Genomic DNA, 20,786 nt, shown 5'->3' with positions numbered 1-20,786 from the left:
TCTAGCTTGCGATAAACAAGAACACGTTACCACGGTGCAGCACATCGCGATTCGTAGGGACATGGCTGCTACCTCAAAGGCTTGTTTCAGAATGGTGTCCATGCGCCGGTCATGTGCATCCTTGAGGGCCGCTCCCCCCTCAACCGGAATGGTGGTGCGCTTCACAATCGCGTTAACTATGGCGTCTACCTTGGGGCATGCCAGCAGCTCCTTGGACGCCGGGTCCAGAGGGTCCAGGGGCCGGATCATCCGGGACAGAAAAGGCCATTCGAGGAGCAGATTGCATCTGGACAAAGGCGTGGATCCCCTTGAATAATTCCACCCAGGAGAGTGAGGCCGGATCTGGCCTTAGGGGCACCAGATCTCTCGGGTACCCTGGCTGCTCACCGCGGCCTGCTAAGTCCGGGGTGTTCCCTGAGGAAGCGCTGGGCTGGGACCGGTCCTGTCCTGGAACTCCCATGGCCCCCTCACATTGGGCACATAGTGAGTCTGCTTCCTCGCTCTGTGTGGCTCTGAGGTTGCATGCTGAGCAGAGGCTGAGAGCTCTTCTTCCTGATTCTGGAGGTGCCGGCTCTGCAGGTGTATGGGCTCTCTTATGCTCCATACGCTTTGCAATACGTATCGCCTACTAATATGCGCTTATCTTATGAGAGTGCGCTTATCAACTTGCGCTTAGCTGCCTGCGCCTATGAACGGGCGTCTTTGGACGTGCGCCTATGATGTGCGCCTACAAACGACGGCTTATGAACGTGCGCCTATAATGTGCGCCTACCAACGGCGGCTTATGAACAGCGTCTTATAAACGTGCGCCTATAATGTGCGCCAACCAACGGCATCTTATAAACATGCGCCTATGAGCGTGCGCCTACCAACGGCGTCTTACGAACGGCGTCTTATAAACATGCGCCTACCAACGGCGTCTTATGAACGGCGTCTTATAAACGTGCGCCTATGAACGTGCGCCTACCAACTGCGGCTTATGAGCGTGCGCATATGAGCGTGCGCCTACCAACGGCGACTTATGAACGTGCACCTATGAACGGGCGTCTTATGGACGTGCGGCTATAACTGTGCACCTATGAACGTGCGCTTAACCTAGCGGCGTGCGCTTAGCCAGCCTGCGCCTATCCGCACGCGCTTAGCAACGGGCGCCTATCTCGGCGTGCGTACAGCAACGTGCGTCTAAGTGGCGAAGGCGAGTAGGCAGGCAAAATAGCGACCTCCTTGGCGGGCTGCCATGTAGGCAGGCCCCGCAAATCCACACTTCCTCGGAGACCACAATACAGATGTACGCCTTACCTTGTCTTCGGCGCTTCCCGGCTGCAACCCGGGCGGTCTCCGGCTGCGGGGGGAGAGGGTAAGTACCTTCACCGCCGTGCTCAAGGAAGTGCACCCGCTGCCTCTGGGCCGCGCCCGAACTCGTCTCGCTTGGGGGCCAAGTCCACGCCGGGACCGAGGCTGCCTCTACGCCGCGCCCGAGCCCTTCTCACTCGGGGGCTAGGTCCCTGCCGCGAGTCGGCCACCGGACCGAGGCTCCTACCTCCGAGGGACCACGGAGTCAGCTCGGGAAACTCAACTGGGGGAGGGACCGACTGGTATCACCGCAGGAGTGCGGGGCTTGTCTTCAGTAGTTTTCTTCTAGGAATTTAGTCGTTAGAATTTGGAAACACGCTCAGCGAGTGTGAGGTAGCTCCAAACTGCTTTGGAGATGGAAATTACTGAATTGCTGCACTTCCTGTGGGGGTATATGTACCCGTGCTGACGTCAGATCCGTCTCCAACTGCTAGCACGAGCACACTATACCCACTTGTTTTGAGTCCATCTGCTACACACTAGGAAATCTGCTATTTTAAGAACTAGAAACAATTTTGACTGACCTGAAAGCCCCAGAATGCCTCTTGACTTATCTCGCTAAGTTTTATCCAACTAAGTCCTTAGCTGAATATACCCAGATAGGTTGAAAGCATTGAGAATGGCGAGAAATTAAAAAGACAGGATTTATCCGGCTAAGTGCACACTTAGCCAAAGCCCTTTGAATATGAACCTCACTAAATTTACTGGAAAGACTAATAATTAAGGTCAACAGACAGTGGCAAGGCACAGGTCAGAAGGAGCTTGAAAAACTGACCAAGTTGAAATACATATTCCATGCCCCATGGGAGTAAAGGCAGAGCTCTGGAGTCTCAATGGGTGGATGAGACAATGGTGCAAAGAAGAGGGAATCAGTTTAGTAAGGAACTGGGGAACCTTTTGGGGAAGGGGGAGTCTCTTCCGAAGGGATGGGCTCCACCTTAACCAGGGTGGAACCAGACTGCTGGTGCTAACCTTTAAAAAGGAAATAGAGCAGCTTTTAAACTAGAACAAAGGGGAAAGCCGACAGTCGCTCAGCAGCGCATGGTTCAGAGAGAGGTATCTTTAAAGGATACTAATGATGCATTAGAATTAGGGCATCCCGAGAGTGAGGTTCCAATAATAAAAAAAGTAGTCCAAGTGCCTGTAACTAAAAACTCACCTGAGCTAAAAAATTCAAACTTATCCCTATCAATTAAAAAGCAGAATGAAAATACAAACAAAAAACAAACTTTGAAATGTCTGTATACCTATGCCAGAAGTCTAAGAAGTAAGATGGGAGAATTAGAATGTATAGCAGTGAATGATACACCACAAATCGAATCCTCCGTGATAGGTTATTTGTTGAAATATATAAGGCTTCTGATCCCAAAACCGGGTAAAGCAATTTAAATAATATTTGAATGGGTATTTCAAGAAAAAAATTTTTAAGACGAAGAGAGGAACGTTTCATATATCGTTGTCATAGATCCCCACCAGGGGTTATATGACTATAATTATAATCATAAACGGACCCCTTCCGTCCAATGTGTTTTCTTGAGATAAATGTAATAACACAGTGAAAACCTTTATAATGTGTTATTTAAAAATTCTTTCTTATTGATGATGGTGAAAAATTTTTCCTCCAACAACTGTGAAACAATTGTGAATGTCCCGGCAAAGTTATAATAATCCCAAAAGGGTATAAATAGATGATGTTAAATGCTAGTGATCAACCCCATAGGCATAGAAAAATGTAAGTAAGGGCTTAAAAAAAGCTCCTTCAACATCCCAACTTATCTGATGTTGTTGGTGGGTGACCGACGCAGCCGCGTTTCAGGTCCGTCCAGGGACCTTTCATCAGGGGTTTCGTCCTCCTTCAACGCTTAGTCGGTGGGTGTTGAATTATTGCCTGCATAGGTCTCACGCATGAGTCCGAATGACTCTATCCGGGTTTGACAACGCTAAGATTCACCGGATGCAACTTTTTAAACTGGTGATGAGATAGCTGCGTAACCAATCTGTTCAAAGCTGTGATGTCACGACGTACAGATCTAAACAGCCAATCGTAAGGAAACACTATGCTTTCCATGCTCACTGTGTTTCTTTGAAACCCAGCACCTGGATTACAATATAGAATTCCAATCCAGTAATTCATTCAAGCCTTGTGGGGCTTGTGATTTAGTGTAAAGATCCAAAAGGCCTCCCGCTTGTTTAAAAATTTAATCCGATCACCCCCACGGGGGGAGGTCAACACTTGATCGAGGATCGTCCATTTTAAATCTGTAAAAGCGTGGCGCTGTTGAACACAATGTGGAATGATGAGAGCTGTCAAAGTCTCTGTGTTCAATTTAGATTTGTGCTCATTTAAGCGTATCCTAATTTTCCTGGTAGTTCTTCCAATATATATCTTTGGACAGGTGCACATGATGGCATATACAACGAACTCTGAATCACACGTGGTATGGGATTTTCGAACCACTTTATACCTGGTTAGGGGCTCAATCCATATTTCACCATCTATGCTGTTTTGACAATGCGGGCAATGCCCGCACTGATTGTGACTGCCATTCAGCTTATCCAGTCGATGATCTTTAACAGCAAGAATAAGCTTATCGCGAATGTTAAGAGCCTCGTGTAGTAACAATTAAAGGAGGTTCTTTAAAAAACTCATGTAGCGCTAACACAGGCCAATGTTGGCGAATTGAAAATGCGATAGCAGAAGTGGCAACAGATTGATTCAATACACAGACTAGTGCAGGATCTTGTTTCGTTGGTTTGTAAGTAAGCAATGATGACATATCAGAGTTCTTAGCCCGTTTATATGCCCGTTTTACAACAGACTTGGGATACCCCCGCTCTAAAAACCTTTCACACAGGATCTGAGCTTGTGTTTCAAATTCACTGGAGTCAGAACAAATACGTTTGATTCTAAAGAATTGGCTAACAGGTAAGCCACGCTTAAAAGATGGTGGATGATGGCTATGAAATTTCAAGAGATTATTTTTATCGGTGGGTTTGCAAGTCCTCCAAGAACTTATCCAATCCTTTTTTAAAGACAGCTATACTAACTGCACTAACCACATCCTCTGGCAACAAATTCCAGAGTTCAATTGTGCGTTGAGTAAAAAAGAACTTTCTCCGATTAGTTTTAAATGTGCCCTATGCTAACTTCATGGAGTGCTCCCTAGTCTTTCTACTATCCGAAAGAGTAAATAACCGATTCACATCTACCCATTCTAGACCTCTCATGATTTTAAACACCTCTATCATATCCCCCCTCAGTCATCTCTTCTCCAAGCTGAAAAGTCCTAACCTCTTTAGTCTTTCCTCATAGGGGAGTTGTTCCAATCCCCTTATCATTTTGGTAGCCCTTCTCTGTACCTTCTCCATCGCAATTATATCTTTTTTGAGATGCGGCGACCAGAATTGTACACAGTATTCAAGGTGCGGTCTCACCATGGAGCGATACAGAGGCATTATGACATTTTCCGTTTTATTCATCATTCCTTTTCTAATAATTCCCAACATTCTGTTTGCTTTTTTTGACTGCCGCAGCACACTGAACCGACGATTTCAATGTGTTATCCACTATGACGCCTAGATCTCTTTCTTGGGTTGTAGCACCTAAAATGGAACCCAAAATTGTGTAATTATAGCATGGGTTATTTTTCCCTATATGCATCACCTTGCACTTATCCACATTAAATTTCATCTGCCATTTGGATGCCCAATTTTCCAGTCTCACAAGGTCTTCCTGCAATTTATCACAATCTGCTTGTGATTTAACTACTCTGAACAATTTTGTGTCATCTGCAAATTTGATTATCTCACTCGTCGTATTTCTTTCCAGATCATTTATAAATATATTGAAAAGTAAGGGTCCCAATACAGATCCCTGAGGCACTCCACTGTCCACTCCCTTCCACTGAGAAAATTGTCCATTTAATCCTACTCTCTGTTTCCTGTCTTTTAGCCAGTTTGCAATCCACGAAAGGACATCGCCTCCTATCCCATGGAACCTCCTATCCCATGACTTTTTAGTTTTCTTAGAAGCCTCTCATGAGGGACTTTGTCAAACGCCTTCTGAAAATCCAAGTATACTATATCTACCGGTTCACCTTTATCCACATGTTTATTAACTCCTTCAAAAAAGTGAAGCAGATTTGTGAGGCAAGACTTCCCTTGGGTAAATCCATGTTGACTTTGTTCCATTAAACCATGTCTTTCTATATGTTCTATGATTTTGATGTTTAGAACACCTTCCACTATTTTTCCTCGCACTGAAGTCAGGTTAACCGGTCTGTAGTATCCCGGATCGCCTCTGGAGCCCTTTTTAAATATTGGGGTTACATTTGCTATCCTCCAGTCTTCAGGTACAATGGATGATTTTAATGATAGGTTACAAATTTTTACTAATAGGTCTGAAATTTCATTTTTTAGTTCCTTCAGAACTCTGGGGTGTATACCATCCGATCTAGGTGATTTACTACTCTTCAGCTTGTCAATCAGGCCTACCACATCTTCTAGGTTCACCGTGATTTGATTCAGTCCATCTGAATCATTACCCATGAAAACCTTCTCCATTACGGGTACCTCCCCAACATCCTCTTCAGTAAACACCGAAGCAAAGAAATCATTTAATCTTTCTGCGATGGCCTTATCTTCCCTAAGAGCCCCTTTAACCCTTGGTCATCTAATGGTCCAACTGACTCACTCACAGGTCTTATCAATGTTTTACACTTAACTTGGCAATGCTTATGTTTTATCCTATTTTCTTCAGATGGATCCTTCTTCCAATTTTTGAAGGATTTTTTTTTTTGGCTAAAAGAGCCTCTTTCACCTCACCTTTTAACCATGATGGTAATCATTTTGCCTTCCTTCCACCTTTCTTAATGCGTGGAATACATATGGACTGCACCTCTAGGATTGTATTTTTAAACAATGTCCATGCCTGTTGAACACTTTTAACCTTTGCAGCTGCACCTTTCAGTTTTTTTCTAACTATTTTCCTCATTTTATCAAAGTTTCCCTTTTGAAAGTTTATTGTTAGAGTTGCAGATTTGCTTATTGTCCCCCTTCCAGTTATTAGTTTAAATTTGATCATGTTATGATCACTGTTGCCAAGTGCCAGGATCTTAAAGTCTCCCTTACCCCTATACTTTTCCTTTATAACTCTTAACAAAAGGAAAATCTGAGGTTCTGCCTTTGTTTGATACTGTCTGTGGCTGGATTTCGTTTGTGACTTGCTAGCAGGTTCAGCACATTTCACAGCTGTCATACACAGCTTTTCCTCCTCGTTCTTTTGTGGGAAAGGTGCATCTCTGATCTCTGTGTTTTGCACAGTACCAGAGGACACGCCAACCTACAACGTACGTGTAATTGTGTATATACCACTGTAATCCACCAAGATCTGAGGACAGGTGGAATAGAAATGTTTTAAAATATTCACAAATCATCACCATTAGCTTATTTTCCAGCACTCTCATGACGGGAGTATAACTCTGGAAAGCTGGCCCCGAATGTATTGTTAGTTTAATTAAAATAGGATCACCTAGTTTGGGTTGGTTTGTTTGGGGTTTTTTTTTAACCTTTATTTCTACTTTTCCAGGGCAGAAGAAAAGCTAGCTTCACCATGGCAAAAGGTAGGAGGAAGGCTGACAATATAAGCAGGTGCTTCCTTGCACACCTCCACCCAATTAGGAGCAGCGGTGCAGGAAACCGATCTCCACAGGCTGCAAACTCTTCACATCTCTGATGCATCTGTAAAGTCCTACTGCAAAACACGACGTGTAAAAACAGGCCATCTCTGGCAAGTGCCTTCCTTTCAGATGCATTTCATGAGAACCTTGCCGCCTCTTTCACTGCCCCATCTGCTCCTGATTTGACAATGAAATATTTCTGTGAGCCGCCCCCTTGCTCCTTTTTCTACCTCTGGAAACAGATGTGCAGCAGGTCTTCTCGCATTCTTCAGCAAGCTGCGCCTGGGGCTGTTAGCTATGCTGGGGATGAAGCGGCAAGGGGTTATTTCACCGTAATTCTTATTTCCCCAAGACGCTTTCTTCCTTGATAAAGTGAGAAATAAAATCTGAGAGCGAATGCAGTGGACAGATCCCACTTGCTAAATTAACCCCCAGTGCACAATCCTGCCTCAGATGGGATCACGTGTACTACTGCAAGCCACTGGTAAATCTGAAGAGAGTGAATGCGTTGCGCCACTACTATTTATTTCTATAACACTACTAGATGCACACAGCACCAGAACCCTGCTGCAGTCCGACGTATCTGCAATTGCCAAGCAACATTAGTGGCTCCAGTAATATCAGAGTAGCAGAGATGTCAAAGGCAACGTGACTGGTGTTGCTTGACAGCCAGGGGTGCTTTGACATGGAGGGTAGCTTCAGTGTCCAGCACTCAGTATCTTCGGAGTGCCAAGCAACGCGTGTCCAAGGCGTGGAGGAAAGAGGAGAAGCAACAGCTTGTGCTGCCAAGAAAGCATAGGGTGCAATAACATTTCTGAAATCCAGGTCCAGGGAGTGCTAAACTCAACATAAAATTACCCTCCCTGGTCACAGTGAAGGAGTATGGTCAATATTGGGGATGCTTGAGCACTCACAGAACTGATTCTTATGGGTCCAGCCACTCATAAGGACGAAAGAATTGCCATACTGGGTCAGACCGAGGATCCATCAAGCCCAGTATTCTATTTCCAACTGTGGTCAATCCAGGTCATAAGAACCTAGCAAGATCCCAAACAGTAACTAGATCCTAGACTGCTAACGCACAATGGCTATTCCCTGGTTAATAACAGTTCATGGACTTTGCCAAGAAATTATCCAAACTTTTTTTTAAACCCAGCTATGCTAACTGCCTTAACCACCTCCTCTGGCAAAGATTTCCAGAATTGAATTTTACATTGAGTGAAAAAGAACATTCTCCAATTTATTTTGAATGTGCTACTTACTAACTTCATGGAGTGTCCATGAAGTTAGTAAGTAGTACATTCAAAATACATTCTAATCCACTCATGATTTTATAGACCTCTATCATATCTGCCCCTCAGCCATCTCTTCTCCAAGCTGAAGAGAACATAAGAAATTGCCGTGCTGGGTCAGACCAAGGGTCCATCAAGCCCAGCATTCTGTTTCCAACAGAGGCCAAACCAGGCCACAAGAACCTGGCAAGCACCCAAACACCAAGAAGATCCCATGCTACTGATGCAATTAACAGCAGTGGCTATTCCCTAAGTAAACTTGATTAATAGCAGGTAAATGGACTTTTCCTCCAAGAACTTATCCAAACCTTTTTTGAATTAACTGCACTAACCAAATTCTCTGGCAACAAATTTCAGAGCTTAATTGTGCGTTGAGTGAAAACGAATTTTCTCCGATTAGTTTTAAATGTGCTACTTGCTAACTTCATGGAGTATCCACTAGTTCTTCTATTATCCAAAAGAATAAATAACCGATTCACATCTACTGAGTCAAGACCTCTTATGATCTTAAAGGCCTCTATCATATCCCCCCTCAGCCGCCTCTTCTCCAAGCTGAACAGCCCTAACCTTTTAGCCTTTCTTCACAGAGGAGCTGTTCCATTTCCTTTATCGTTTTGGTTGCCCAACTCTGTACCTTCTCCAGTGCAACTATATCTCTTTTAAGATATGGTGACCAGAACTGTGCACATTACTCAAGGTGAAGTCTCACCATGGAGTGATTCAGAGGAATTATGACATTTCCTGTTTTATTAACCATTCCCTTCCTAACAATTCCTAACATTCTGTCTGCTTTTTTGACTACTGAAGGACACTGAGCCGACAATTTCAATGTATTATCCACTATGATGCCTAGATCATTTTCCTAGGTGGTAACTCCTAATATGGAACCTAACATCGTGTAACTTCTGCATGGGTTATTTTTCCCTATATGCAACATCTTGTACTTGTCCACATTAAATTTCATCTGGATGTCCAATCTTCCAGTCTTGCAAGGTCCTCCTGTAATGTATCACAATCTGCTTGTGATTTAACTACTCTGAATAATTTTGTATCATCCGCAAATTTGATAACCTCACTCGTCGTATTCCTTTCCAGATCATTTATATATATATATTGAAAAGCACTGGTCCAAGTACAGATCCCTGAGGCACTTCACTGTTTACCCTTTTCCACTGAGAAAATTGACCATTTAATCCTACTCTCTGTTTCCTGTCTTTTAACCAGTTTGTAATCCACGAAAGGGCATCCCCTCCTATCTCATGACTTTTTAGTTTTCGTAGAAGCCTCTCATGAGGGACTTTGTCAAATGCCTTCTGAAAATCCAAGTACACTACATCTACCGGTTCACCTTTATCTGCCTGTTTATTAACCCCTTCAAAAGAAAGGAAGTAGATTTGTGAGGCAAGACTTGCCTTGGGTAAATCCATATTGACTGTGTTCCATTAAATCATGTCTTTCTGTATGCTCTATGATTTTAATCTTTAGAATAGTTTCTACTATTTTTCCTGGCACTGAAGTCAGACTCACTGGTCTATAGTTTCCCCGATCGCCCCTGGACCCCTTTTTAAATAATGGGTCCAGGTAATTTGCTACTCTTTAATTTTTCAATCTAGCCTACTACATTGTCCAGGTTCACAGTGATTTGGTTCAGTTCATCTGACTCATCACACTTAAAAACCATCTCCACAGAAGCAAAAAATTCATTTAGTCTTTCTGCAATGGCCTTATCTTCCCTAAGAGCCCCTTTAACCCCTCGGTCATCTAACAGTCCAACCAACTCCCTCACAGGTTTTCTTTAGATATATTTTTAAAAGATTTTATTATGAGTTTTTGCCTCTGTGGCCAAATTCATTTCAAATTCTCTCTTAGCCTGCCTTAGCAACGTTTTACATTTAACTTGATAATACTTGTGCTTTTTTCCATTTTCTTCAGATGGATCCTTCTTCAAATGTTTGAAGGTTGTTTTTCTGGGGTTTTGGTTTTTTTGTTTTTGGTTTGTTTTTTTTTTTTTTTTTTTTTTTAACTAAATAGCCTCTTTCACCTCTCCTTTTAACCATGACGGTAATCGTTTTGCCTTCCTTCCACCTTTCTTAATGCATCAAATACATCTGGACTGTGCTTCTAAGATTGTTGAACACTTTTAACCTTTGCAGCTGCACCTTTCAGTTTTTTTCTATTTTCCTCATTTTATCAAAGTTTCCCTTTTGAAAGTTAGTGTTAGAGCTGCAGATTTACTTATTGTCCCCCTTCCAGTTATTTGTTTAAAATTTGATCATATTATGATCACTATTGCCAGTGGCCCCCACCACGTTACCTCTCTCACCAAATCCTGCGTTCCCCTAAGAATTAAATCTAAAATAGCTCCCTCTCTTGTTGGTTCCTGAACCACTTGCTCCATGAAGCAGTCATTTATTACATCCAGGAACTTTGTCTCTCTAGCAAGTCCTGATGTTACATTTACCCAGTCAATATTGGGGTAATTGAAATCTCCCATTATTATTGCACTGCCAAATTGGTTTGCTTCCCGGATTTCCCTTAGCATTTCATCATTTGTCTGACCATTTTGTCCAGGTGGATGGTAGTATACTCCTATCACTATACTCTTACCCAACACACATGGGATTTCTACCCATATAGATTCTACTGAGCCTTTACTCTCTTGTATGATCTTTATCCTGTTGGACTCTATACCCTCCCGGACATAAAGTACCACACCCCCACCAAGTTGATCCTCCCTATCATTGCGATATAATTTGCACCCCGATATAGCACTGTCCCATTGGTTATCCTCCTTCCACCAAGTCTCTGATGCCAATTATGTCAATCTCATCATTTACTGCTATACACTAACTCTCCCATCTTACTTCTTAGACTTCTGGCATTGACTTACAGATATTTCAAAGTGTGTTTTTGTTTGTATTAACAACCTGCTTTTCAATTGTTTGGGATCATTCGGAAATCATTAGTTACATATAGGCACATGGACTATTTATTTATTTATTTAGCACTTTTATATACCGACTTTCCAATAACAGAATTACTGATCAATTCGGTTTACATTCTAAACAATAACATTGACAAGTAAATGTCTTACAATGAACAGGTCGATATAACTTGGATTAGTACATATGGGGTTAATAACCTGCTTTTAATGGAACCTCTCTGTTGGGATGCCCTAACTCTCCTGTTTCATTAGTATCCCTCAAGGATACATTTCTCTGAACTATGCACTGCTGAGTGACTGTCAGCTTTCCCTCTTGTTCTAGTTTAAAAGCTGCTCTATTTCTTTTTTAAAAGTTAGCGCCAGCAGCCTGGTTCCACTACTTTGAAGAGATATGTTTATATTGCTGTAACCCAAACCTTGGTATAGTGCCAGAGGGGGGGGGGGTCATGTGAGTCTATAGTTATGTACCCAAGTGTCATAGCTCGGGATAAGGGGATATATTTTAAGGGTTTTCAATCTCTCATCACTTAATATTGGCCATGTCCTTGTTGATGTTGTCTCAGCATTCCGACATACTTAAGTTGAGTAATAGGCGTTTTTAGTTGTCAGGTCTTTAGTTCTCGTTGGAATATCTTTCTTTCTGAGATCATACGTAATGACTCTGGTAGCGAGTTCCATAATTTTGGAAGTGCTCTGGAAAGCAGGCGCTCTCTTACCTGCTTCAGGTAGGTCTTCTGGACTGTTGGTACAGATAAAAGACCTTTGTTTTGGGATCCTAGAGTTTGCTGTGATGTGTATTGTTTTAGTGTCACACCTAATGCTCCTGGGTAATCAGTGGGAATGATTTTAAATATTAGAGGTAAGACTTTGAATTGGATTCGCTGTTGTATTTGTAGCCAGTGCAGTGCAATTAGCAAAGGTGTGATACGATCCAATTTCCTAGTTCCTATTAGGAGTCTTGCAGTAGCATTTTATAATAGCTGCAGGTTTTTTTAAAAAATAAAATGCTTTTATATTAAGGAGAACAATTCCTGTGGTCCCTGAACATCTTTCCTGCCTCGGGCCAGGATCACTAAGATTTGCTCCCCCCAATGACACAAAATGAGGGAAAAGCCTGGTGAAGGGCCCCTGTGTAATATTTCCCATAGACAGAAAATGGAAGAAAGCCCTTAATCACTCCTGGGGAAATTCTGCAGAATCTGAGCAGAAATCCCCCCAGCGCAGAATTTGCAAGAATTGACTCTTGAGTGTGACAGGAAAGCTGCGCTGCAAGCCTGCAGGTGGATGAGAAGCCTGTGACATCATCTGCCTGCACCGCTGGGCTCTCAGAAGAGAGTGAGCCCCGTCCGTGGTGCTCGAAACCTTGCAAGAACAGGGAACTCGAGCACCGCGCAGCTCATGCCGTCTGAGAGCCCCCGCGATGCAGTTTCTCATTCTCCTGCAGGCTTGCAGCACCGCGGACTTCAGACAGTTACATCTGCATCTTCTTTCTGTCGGCTCCCTAAATTGTTACACTGCGAGAATGCACTTGTGCAAGTTCCTTCCTGCACCACTCTGAGAGCAGCTACTGCTCCTTCCTGGACAGGACCTACACAGCATGGTCAGTGAGTGGGAGAGGGAGGGACAGGGGAAATGCAAGCAGAGGCAGGAGAGTGGAAGAGGGAGGGACAGGGGAAAGGCAAGCAGAGGCAGAGGCAGGTGAGTGGAAGAGGGAGGGACAGGGGAAATGCAAGCAGAGGCAGGAGAGTGGAAGAGGAAGGGACAGGGGAAAGGCAAGCAGAGGCAGGAGAGTGGAAGAGGGAGGGACAGGGGAAAGGCAAGCAGAGGCAGGTGAGTGGGAGAGGGAGGGACAGGGGAAAGGCAAGCAGAGGCAGGAGAGTGGAAGAGGAAGGGACAGGGGAAAGGCAAGCAGAGGCAGGAGAGTGGAAGAGGAAGGGACAGGGGAAAGGCAAGCAGAGGCAGAGGCAGGTGAGTGGAAGAGGGAGGGACAGGGGAAATGCAAGCAGAGGCAGGAGACTGGAAGAGGGAGGGACAGGGGAAAGGCAAGCAGAGGCAGAGGCAGGTGAGTGGGAGAGGGAGGGACAGGGGAAAGGCAAGCAGAGGCAGGTGAGTGGGAGAGGGAGGGACAGGGGAAAGGCAAGCAGGGGCAGGTGGGAGCAAGACTAGGGCTGAAATTTGGGGATAGGAGAGAAGGTGTGGGGAGGACAGATGAGCTGGGAAGGAACCACTTGGCAGGGGGAGGAAATATTTGGGGCAAGATGAGCTGTGTGTGAGCTGGGGGATGAGGGAAAGAAAGCATTTGGGGGGGGGAGGGGTGAGATCAGGTGAGAGAAGAGTGGTTTATTGTCTTTTGATTAGGGCTTTTGGCTTCCTTATAACTGCTGACATTTGTAGTAACAACTACAGACGCCGTTGCCTTGCAGCAAAAATTGGCAGCTACAAGAATCCAGTGCTGCCCTTGGACTTCATAAAATCCCCCAGAAGCAGAAGTCCTGGTTTAGTTGCACTATTTCTCGCTTTCAGAGGGAATTCTGCACCTCTGGGTTAGAACTTTGTGCTCTGAAATGTCCAGGCCAGTGACTGGATTGGATTTTTTAATTACTTTGATAAACAGAGTATGCAAAATTTTGCAGCATTTCAAAATGTTGTGCCCAGAATAAGGGGGTGCAGTAAGGGGTCAGAAACAGAGGAATTTATAAAGCCTGAGAATTGTATTCCCAGGAAATGTCTCTTATACCTTCAATAAGGGGGGGGGTGTAGTAAGGGGTCAGAAACAGCAGAATTCATAAAGCCTGAGAATTTTATTCCCAGGAAATGTCTCTTATACCTTCCTCGCGCAACAGCCAGAGCATCAATTTCATCAAAGAAGAGGATGGACGGAGCCACAGCGCGGGCTTTCCGGAAGATCTAGAAAGAGAACGCTTTGCATAAGAGGCAACTTCTTTACAAATGGACAGGACTGCATCTTCCAATCAAAAGCGAGCAAGCGAGGAGAGGACGGCAGATAAGGATTCTGCTCACATGCACACACACACACACACACACAGCCACACTCACTCTGCCTTACACATCCCCAGAAACCCCCAAACTCTTACCACACTCCACCTCACCCACACAACCCAACCTTCTGCCTTTCACACACACACACACAAACATCCACAAACTCTACCACATTCTGCCTCATTCATACACACAAACACACTCCGCTTCACTCATACACTCTGATCCACTCTGCCTTACATATCCCCAGAAATCCCAAACTCTACCACACACTACCTCACTCACATACCCCAACCCAATCTGCCTTACACAACACTTCCACCATCTCTACGACATTCTGCCTCACTCATGCACACACACTCCGCCTCACTCATACACCCTGACACACTCTGCCTTATACATCCCCAGACATCCCAAACTCTACCATACACTACCTCACTCACATATCCCAACCCACTATGTCTTCCACAAACTCTATGACATTCTCCCTCACTCATGCACATACACTCTGCCTCACTAATACACCCCAACCCTCTCTGCCTTACACACACACAAACTCTACCACATTCTGCTTCACTCATATAAACACACACACTGCCTCACTCCAGCTCACTCATACACCCCACCCCACTCTGCCTTACGTAACCCCACACATCCCAAACTCTACCACACTCTATCTCACTCACATACCCCAACCCACTATACCTTACACACACACATCAACAAACTCTACTGCATTCTGCCTCACTCACATACACACACTGCCACATTCCACCTCACTAATACACCCCAACCCTCTCTGCCTTACACACACACAAACTCTACCACATTCTGCCTCACTCATACAAACACACACACTGCCTCACTCACTGCCTCACTCCAGCTCACTCATACACCCCACCCCACTCTGCCTTACATACCCCCACACACCCCCATAAACTCTACCACACTCTACCTCACTCACACATCCCAACCCACTCTGCCTTAGACACACACACAATCTCTACCATATTCTGCCTCACTCATACAAAGACACACACTGCCTCACTCACACACACACACACACACATACACACACTGCCACACTCCACCTCACTCATACACCCTAACCCACTCTGCCTTACACATCCCCAGACACCCCCAAACAATAGCACATTCTACCTCACTCACACGCCCCAACCCACTATACCTTACACATGAACACACAAACTCTACCTCAATCTTTCTTACTCATAAAAATCACAAACATTGCCTCACACACACAGCCATACTCCACCTCACTCATACACCCTAACCCACTCTGCCTTATACATCCCCAGACACCCCCAAACTCTAGCACACTCTACCTCACTCAAATACCCCAAACAACTCTGCCTTACACACACACAAACATCTACAAACTTTACCACATTTTGCCTCACTCATACACACACACAAACTGCTACACTCCACCTCACTCATACACCTCAATCCACTCTGCAATACATACCCCACCCACCCCCACAAACTCTACCACACACACCCCAACCCACTCGACCTTACACACACACACACACAAACTCTACCACACTCACTCACACAGCCATACTCCACCTCATTCACACAGTGTCTGGGATGCCTTACACATCCCCAGACACTACCAAACTCTACCACACTCATACACCCCAACCCACTATGCCTTACACACACACTCAAACTCTACCACATTTTGCCTTACTCATACACACAGTCACACTCCACCTCACTCATACACTCCAACCCACTATGCCTTACACATCCCCAAACATCCCCAAACTCTGCCACACTCTGCCACACTCTGCCTCACTCTGCCTCACTCTGCCTCACTCTGCCTCACTCACATACCCCAACCCCCTCTGCCTTATACACATACAAACATCCACAAACTCTACATTTTGCCTCACTTGTACACACACACTCTGCCTCACTCGTACACACACACATTCTGCCTCACTCATAGCACTAAACCCACTCTACCTTACATACCCCCTCAACCCCACAAACTCTACCACCCTCTACCTCACTCACATATCCCAACCCACTCTACCTTTCACACATACAAACATCCACAAACTCTACCATATTCTGTTTTACTCATACACACACATTGCCACAATCTACCTCACTCAAAATACCCAAACCTACTCTGCCTTACACACACAAATATCCACAAACTCTACCACATTCTGCCTCACTCATATACTTACCCTCATACACATACTCTGCCTCACTCACTTACACATACACAGACACAACCACACTCCGCCTCACTCATACACCCCAAACCACTCTGCCTTGCACATTCCCACACACCCCCAAACTCTACCACATTGTGCCTCACTCATATACATACACTCTGCCTCACTCACATATACACACACTCTGTCTCACTCACACACACACCACACTCCGCCTCACTCATACACCCCAACCCACTATGCCTTACACATCCCCAAATACCCCCAAACTCTACCCCACTCACACACCCAAACATCCATGAACTCTACCACATTCTGCCTCACTCATACATACACTGTGCCTCACTCACATACAAACACACATATACACCCTAACCCACTCTGCCTTACCATCTTCCACAGCCCCAAACTCTACCACATTCTGCCTCACTCATATAAACACACTCTGCCTCACACACATCCACAAACTCTACCAAAGTCTGTCTCATGTGCACACACACAATTCCACACTCCCCCTCACTAATAACCCAACCCACTCTGCCTTATACACCCCCACATAACCACACTCTGCCTCACTTACACACACACTCAGCCTCACAAACACACACCAACCCACTCTGCCTTACAAACTTACACACATCCACAAACTATCACACTGTGTCTCACATGCACCCATATACACAGCCATAAACCCCTTCCACTCATATACCCCCACCCACACTGCCTTACACACACACAAACTCTACCACAGTCTCTCACTCACACACACATCCACAAACTCTACCATACTCTGCCTCACATGCACACCCCAATCCATGCTGGTTTTCAGGGTATCCACAATAAATATGCATGAGACAAATCTGCATATTCTGAGTCTCCATGATACGCAAATTCATTTCATGCATATTCATTGCTGTAGAGTACCCAAGACAGATTTGGGAAGGCCTGCTGTACAATAACAAGTGTGTTGAAGCAAATGTGCTTACACTTAAGTTATAATAATCAGGTTCAACCTGGATGTAATGAGCAAATCTCAAAGGGTGATGACTGGTGCGGCACAAGCATACTCATTAGTATTAGTATTAGCACTAATGATTCAATTTTTAATTGAGCAAAAGGAAAATTTTATCCATGGATGTGAATAGGGAATCCAAGAAAATGTCCCAGATACACAGCCCCACCTCAGAAATGCTGCATATGCTTATCTGCTCGCACGTAGCAATTACTATTCGTAGTAAGAGGGGAGGGGGAGGGGTTACTGCTGGCCACGGTGCTCTCACCTCTCTCACGGCACGCTCCGACTCCCCGACAAACTTGTTCATCAGCTCAGGCCCCTGAGATGCAGAAAGAGAAACAGGACAAAGGTTTCCATGCATCCTCTTCTCAACACAGAGCGCATTTGTCTTGTATTTAAGACTTTTGAGAAAAGCACACCACCCCATGTTCCTGCACTTCGGCACACGGCAGCAGAAGCAGACTTTTCTGGTAAAAGCTTGCGTGAGCACAGCCAAGGTCCCTCCCCACCTTGTCCAACTGTTTTATTGTTAAACCATTGGCGAGCTACTGGTCAATTTTAAGAAAAAGCCTTAAGCATGCACCTACAGCCCCAGGCAATTTTTTTCTGTTTAATTATTTATTGTTATTAATTGTAATTATTATTATTAATTGTTATTTTGAGACTCACTGTTTAATCGTTATATGTAAAGTTTTGGAGGCTCACTGTTTACTGTTTTATGTAAAAAGCCTTGTTCGGGCAGGTAAGCCCCGGGCAATTTGCCGTTCTACGTAAACCGGATTGATTTGTATCTCATACAGGAATTTCGGTATATAAAAATTAAAAATAAATAAATAAATAAGGTCTACGGGTGCAGCACATGAGAATCCCTCGTCCAGCTCCACGACCCTCATCTCAGGTGCAAACCTAGGCCTCCCGTAGACACAGAAAGGGTCTGACCCAGTATGGCACAAATAAGTATGGGTGTAATTCAGTCCTTGTTGGTTGTTGTCTGTATATAGATCCACTTTTCTTCATTCCCCTGCCGTTGAAGCAGAGAGCTATGCTGGATATGCGTGAAAGTGAAGTATCGGACTTTCTCCCCTGCCGTTGAAGCAGAGAGCCATGCTGGATATGTGTGAAAGTGAAGTATCGGACTTTGTCCCCTGCCGTTGAAGCAGAGAGCTATGCTGGATATGCGTGAAAGTGAAGTATCGGACTTTCTCCCCTGCCGTTGAAGCAGAGAGCCATGCTGGATATGCGTGAAAGTGAAGTATCGGACTTTCTCCCCTGCCGTTGAAGCAGAGAGCCATGCTGGATATGTGTGAAAGTGAAGTATCGGACTTTGTCCCCTGCCGTTGAAGCAGAGAGCTATGCTGGATATGCGTGAAGTATCGGTCTTTCTCTCCTGCCGTTGAAGCAGAGAACTATGCTGGATATGCGTGAAGTATCGGTCTTTCTCCCCTGCCGTTGAAGCAGAGAGCTATGCTGGATATGCGTGAAGTATCGGTCTTTCTCCCCTGTTGTTGAAGCAGAGAGCTATGCTGGATATGCATGAAGTATCAGACTTTCTCCCCTGCCGTTGAAGCAGAGAGCTATGCTGGATATGCGTGAAGTGTCAGACTTTCTCCCCTGTCATTGAAGCAGAGAGCTAAGCTGGATATGCATTGAAAGTGAAGTATCAGTCTTTCTCCCCTGCTGTTGAAGCAGAGAGCTATGCTGGATATGCATTGAAAGTGAAGTATCAGGCTTATTTGGTTTGGGGTAGTAACCGCCGTAACAAGCAAGCTACTCCCTGCTTTTTGTGAATGCAAATCTTTCCACATTTCCTCTTGCCGTTGAAGCTTAGAGCATTGGAGTCGCATTAACTGTGTGTACGTTTATTGAATAAGGGTATTATCTCCACGTAGTAGCCATCGTTCCTGTGAGCCACCCACTCTTCCTTCATGTCCTCTAGACTTTATGGATCCACAGTGTTTATCCCATGCCCCTTTGAAGTCCTTCACAGTTCTGGTCTTCACCACTTCCTCTGGAAGGGCATTCCAGGCATCCACCACCCTCTCCGTGAAGAAAATCTTCCTGACATTGGTTCTGACTCTTCCTCCCTGGAGTTTCAAATCGTGACCCCTGGTTCTGCTGATTTTTTTCCGACGGAAAAGGTTTATCGTTGTCTTAGGATCATTAAAACCTTTCAAGTATCTGAAAGTCTGTATCAAATCACCCCTGCTCCTCCTCTCCTCTGTAAGCCCTCTGGGGAAAGGACCTATTACTGCTTTTGGATGCAACCCGCCTTGAGTTACTAATGAAAAGCATAAGCTTACTATAGTGAAATGAAATAAAGGCATACCTAAATATGTAGCATGTCTTGTAAGCACTTTTTGAAAAGACAACTTTCATGCGGCATTTTTCACTAAGCGTTTTAGTCCAAATTTTGATCAAGCCAAACCCTCAAAGCAGATGCAGACCCTGTGGCCTGGAAACACAGAGGAACACAGTGGCACAGATTTAAAATGGATTTGGACTTCAGGAACGAGTCCCATCTTGGTCCTGACTTAAGCTTACAATATTTTCACTTTTGGTAATTGTTACTACACTTCGCCCCGACACAGACACGAAACTGCTGTGCCACGGCCTCATCAAAACACGCTGTCCCATTTCTGGCAGTCCTTCTTCTATCTTTCAGCGCTGGGCATGCATTAATTGCCATCAAGTCTGCACTGCTGAATGCATGGCCTCTAATCTGCTCAGCAGCTCAGGTGAGGGCGGTGAAGACAGGTCGCCGTGCTCAATTCTGATGCTTTGCACAGCTCCTGCCACATGCAAAGCCCCACTGGCAAGAGAGCAAAAAAAAAAAAAATCCCATGGAGACCTAGCAGAGCTGGCAGGAAATAACAAATGGAGAAAACAGCTTGCAGTTTAAGATTCCACAAGCCTGAGGCCTCCCATCAATGCCCCCTCCTAATCTTTGTAACAGAGCAGCACAGCAAAAACAAAACAAAAAAAAAAAAAAAGCCAGCCATAGGAGGGGGGCCATTGAGAGGCTGCTTATTCCTCTACCCCATCACCACAATAGCTTTAAGTTAAAATTCCACCTGCAGCTCCGCTGAAACCTCAGCAGCCATAAATCTGGGCTGCTGAATGCCTGCACGGAAACCTCATGTCCCAGGCACACGGATGATGAGGAAGCCAGGAGGCTCCCCGCCTGCTGGGAGCCAGCGAGCCAGCGAGGAGAGGGGCTGAGTTCCCGGACAAGGCACACAGAGGGGGCCAGACTCGGCACGGATTTTGGCAGCACACGTAATCCGTCGT

The 20,786-nt window shown here is 45.0% G+C and overlaps 1 protein-coding gene across 1 annotated transcript in view; it reads right to left on the bottom strand.

Moving 5' to 3' along the window:
- Positions 1-20,786, bottom strand: part of SPATA5 (spermatogenesis associated 5) — a 494,680-nt gene that overhangs the window by 367,700 nt on the left and 106,194 nt on the right. Inside the window, exons 11-12 of the mRNA XM_029587990.1 lie at positions 17,764-17,817; positions 14,095-14,174 (exon numbers count right to left, since the gene is read on the bottom strand). Coding sequence (XP_029443850.1) covers positions 14,095-14,174; positions 17,764-17,817 — 134 coding nt within the window. The remainder of the gene's footprint in view (positions 1-14,094; positions 14,175-17,763; positions 17,818-20,786) is intronic.

This window comes from Rhinatrema bivittatum, chromosome 1, assembly GCF_901001135.1.
Source record: "Rhinatrema bivittatum chromosome 1, aRhiBiv1.1, whole genome shotgun sequence".
Lineage (NCBI taxonomy): Eukaryota > Metazoa > Chordata > Amphibia > Gymnophiona > Rhinatrematidae > Rhinatrema > Rhinatrema bivittatum.
The sequence above is the reverse complement of the archived record's forward strand: the minus strand, read 5'-3'. Positions and strand labels throughout refer to the sequence as shown.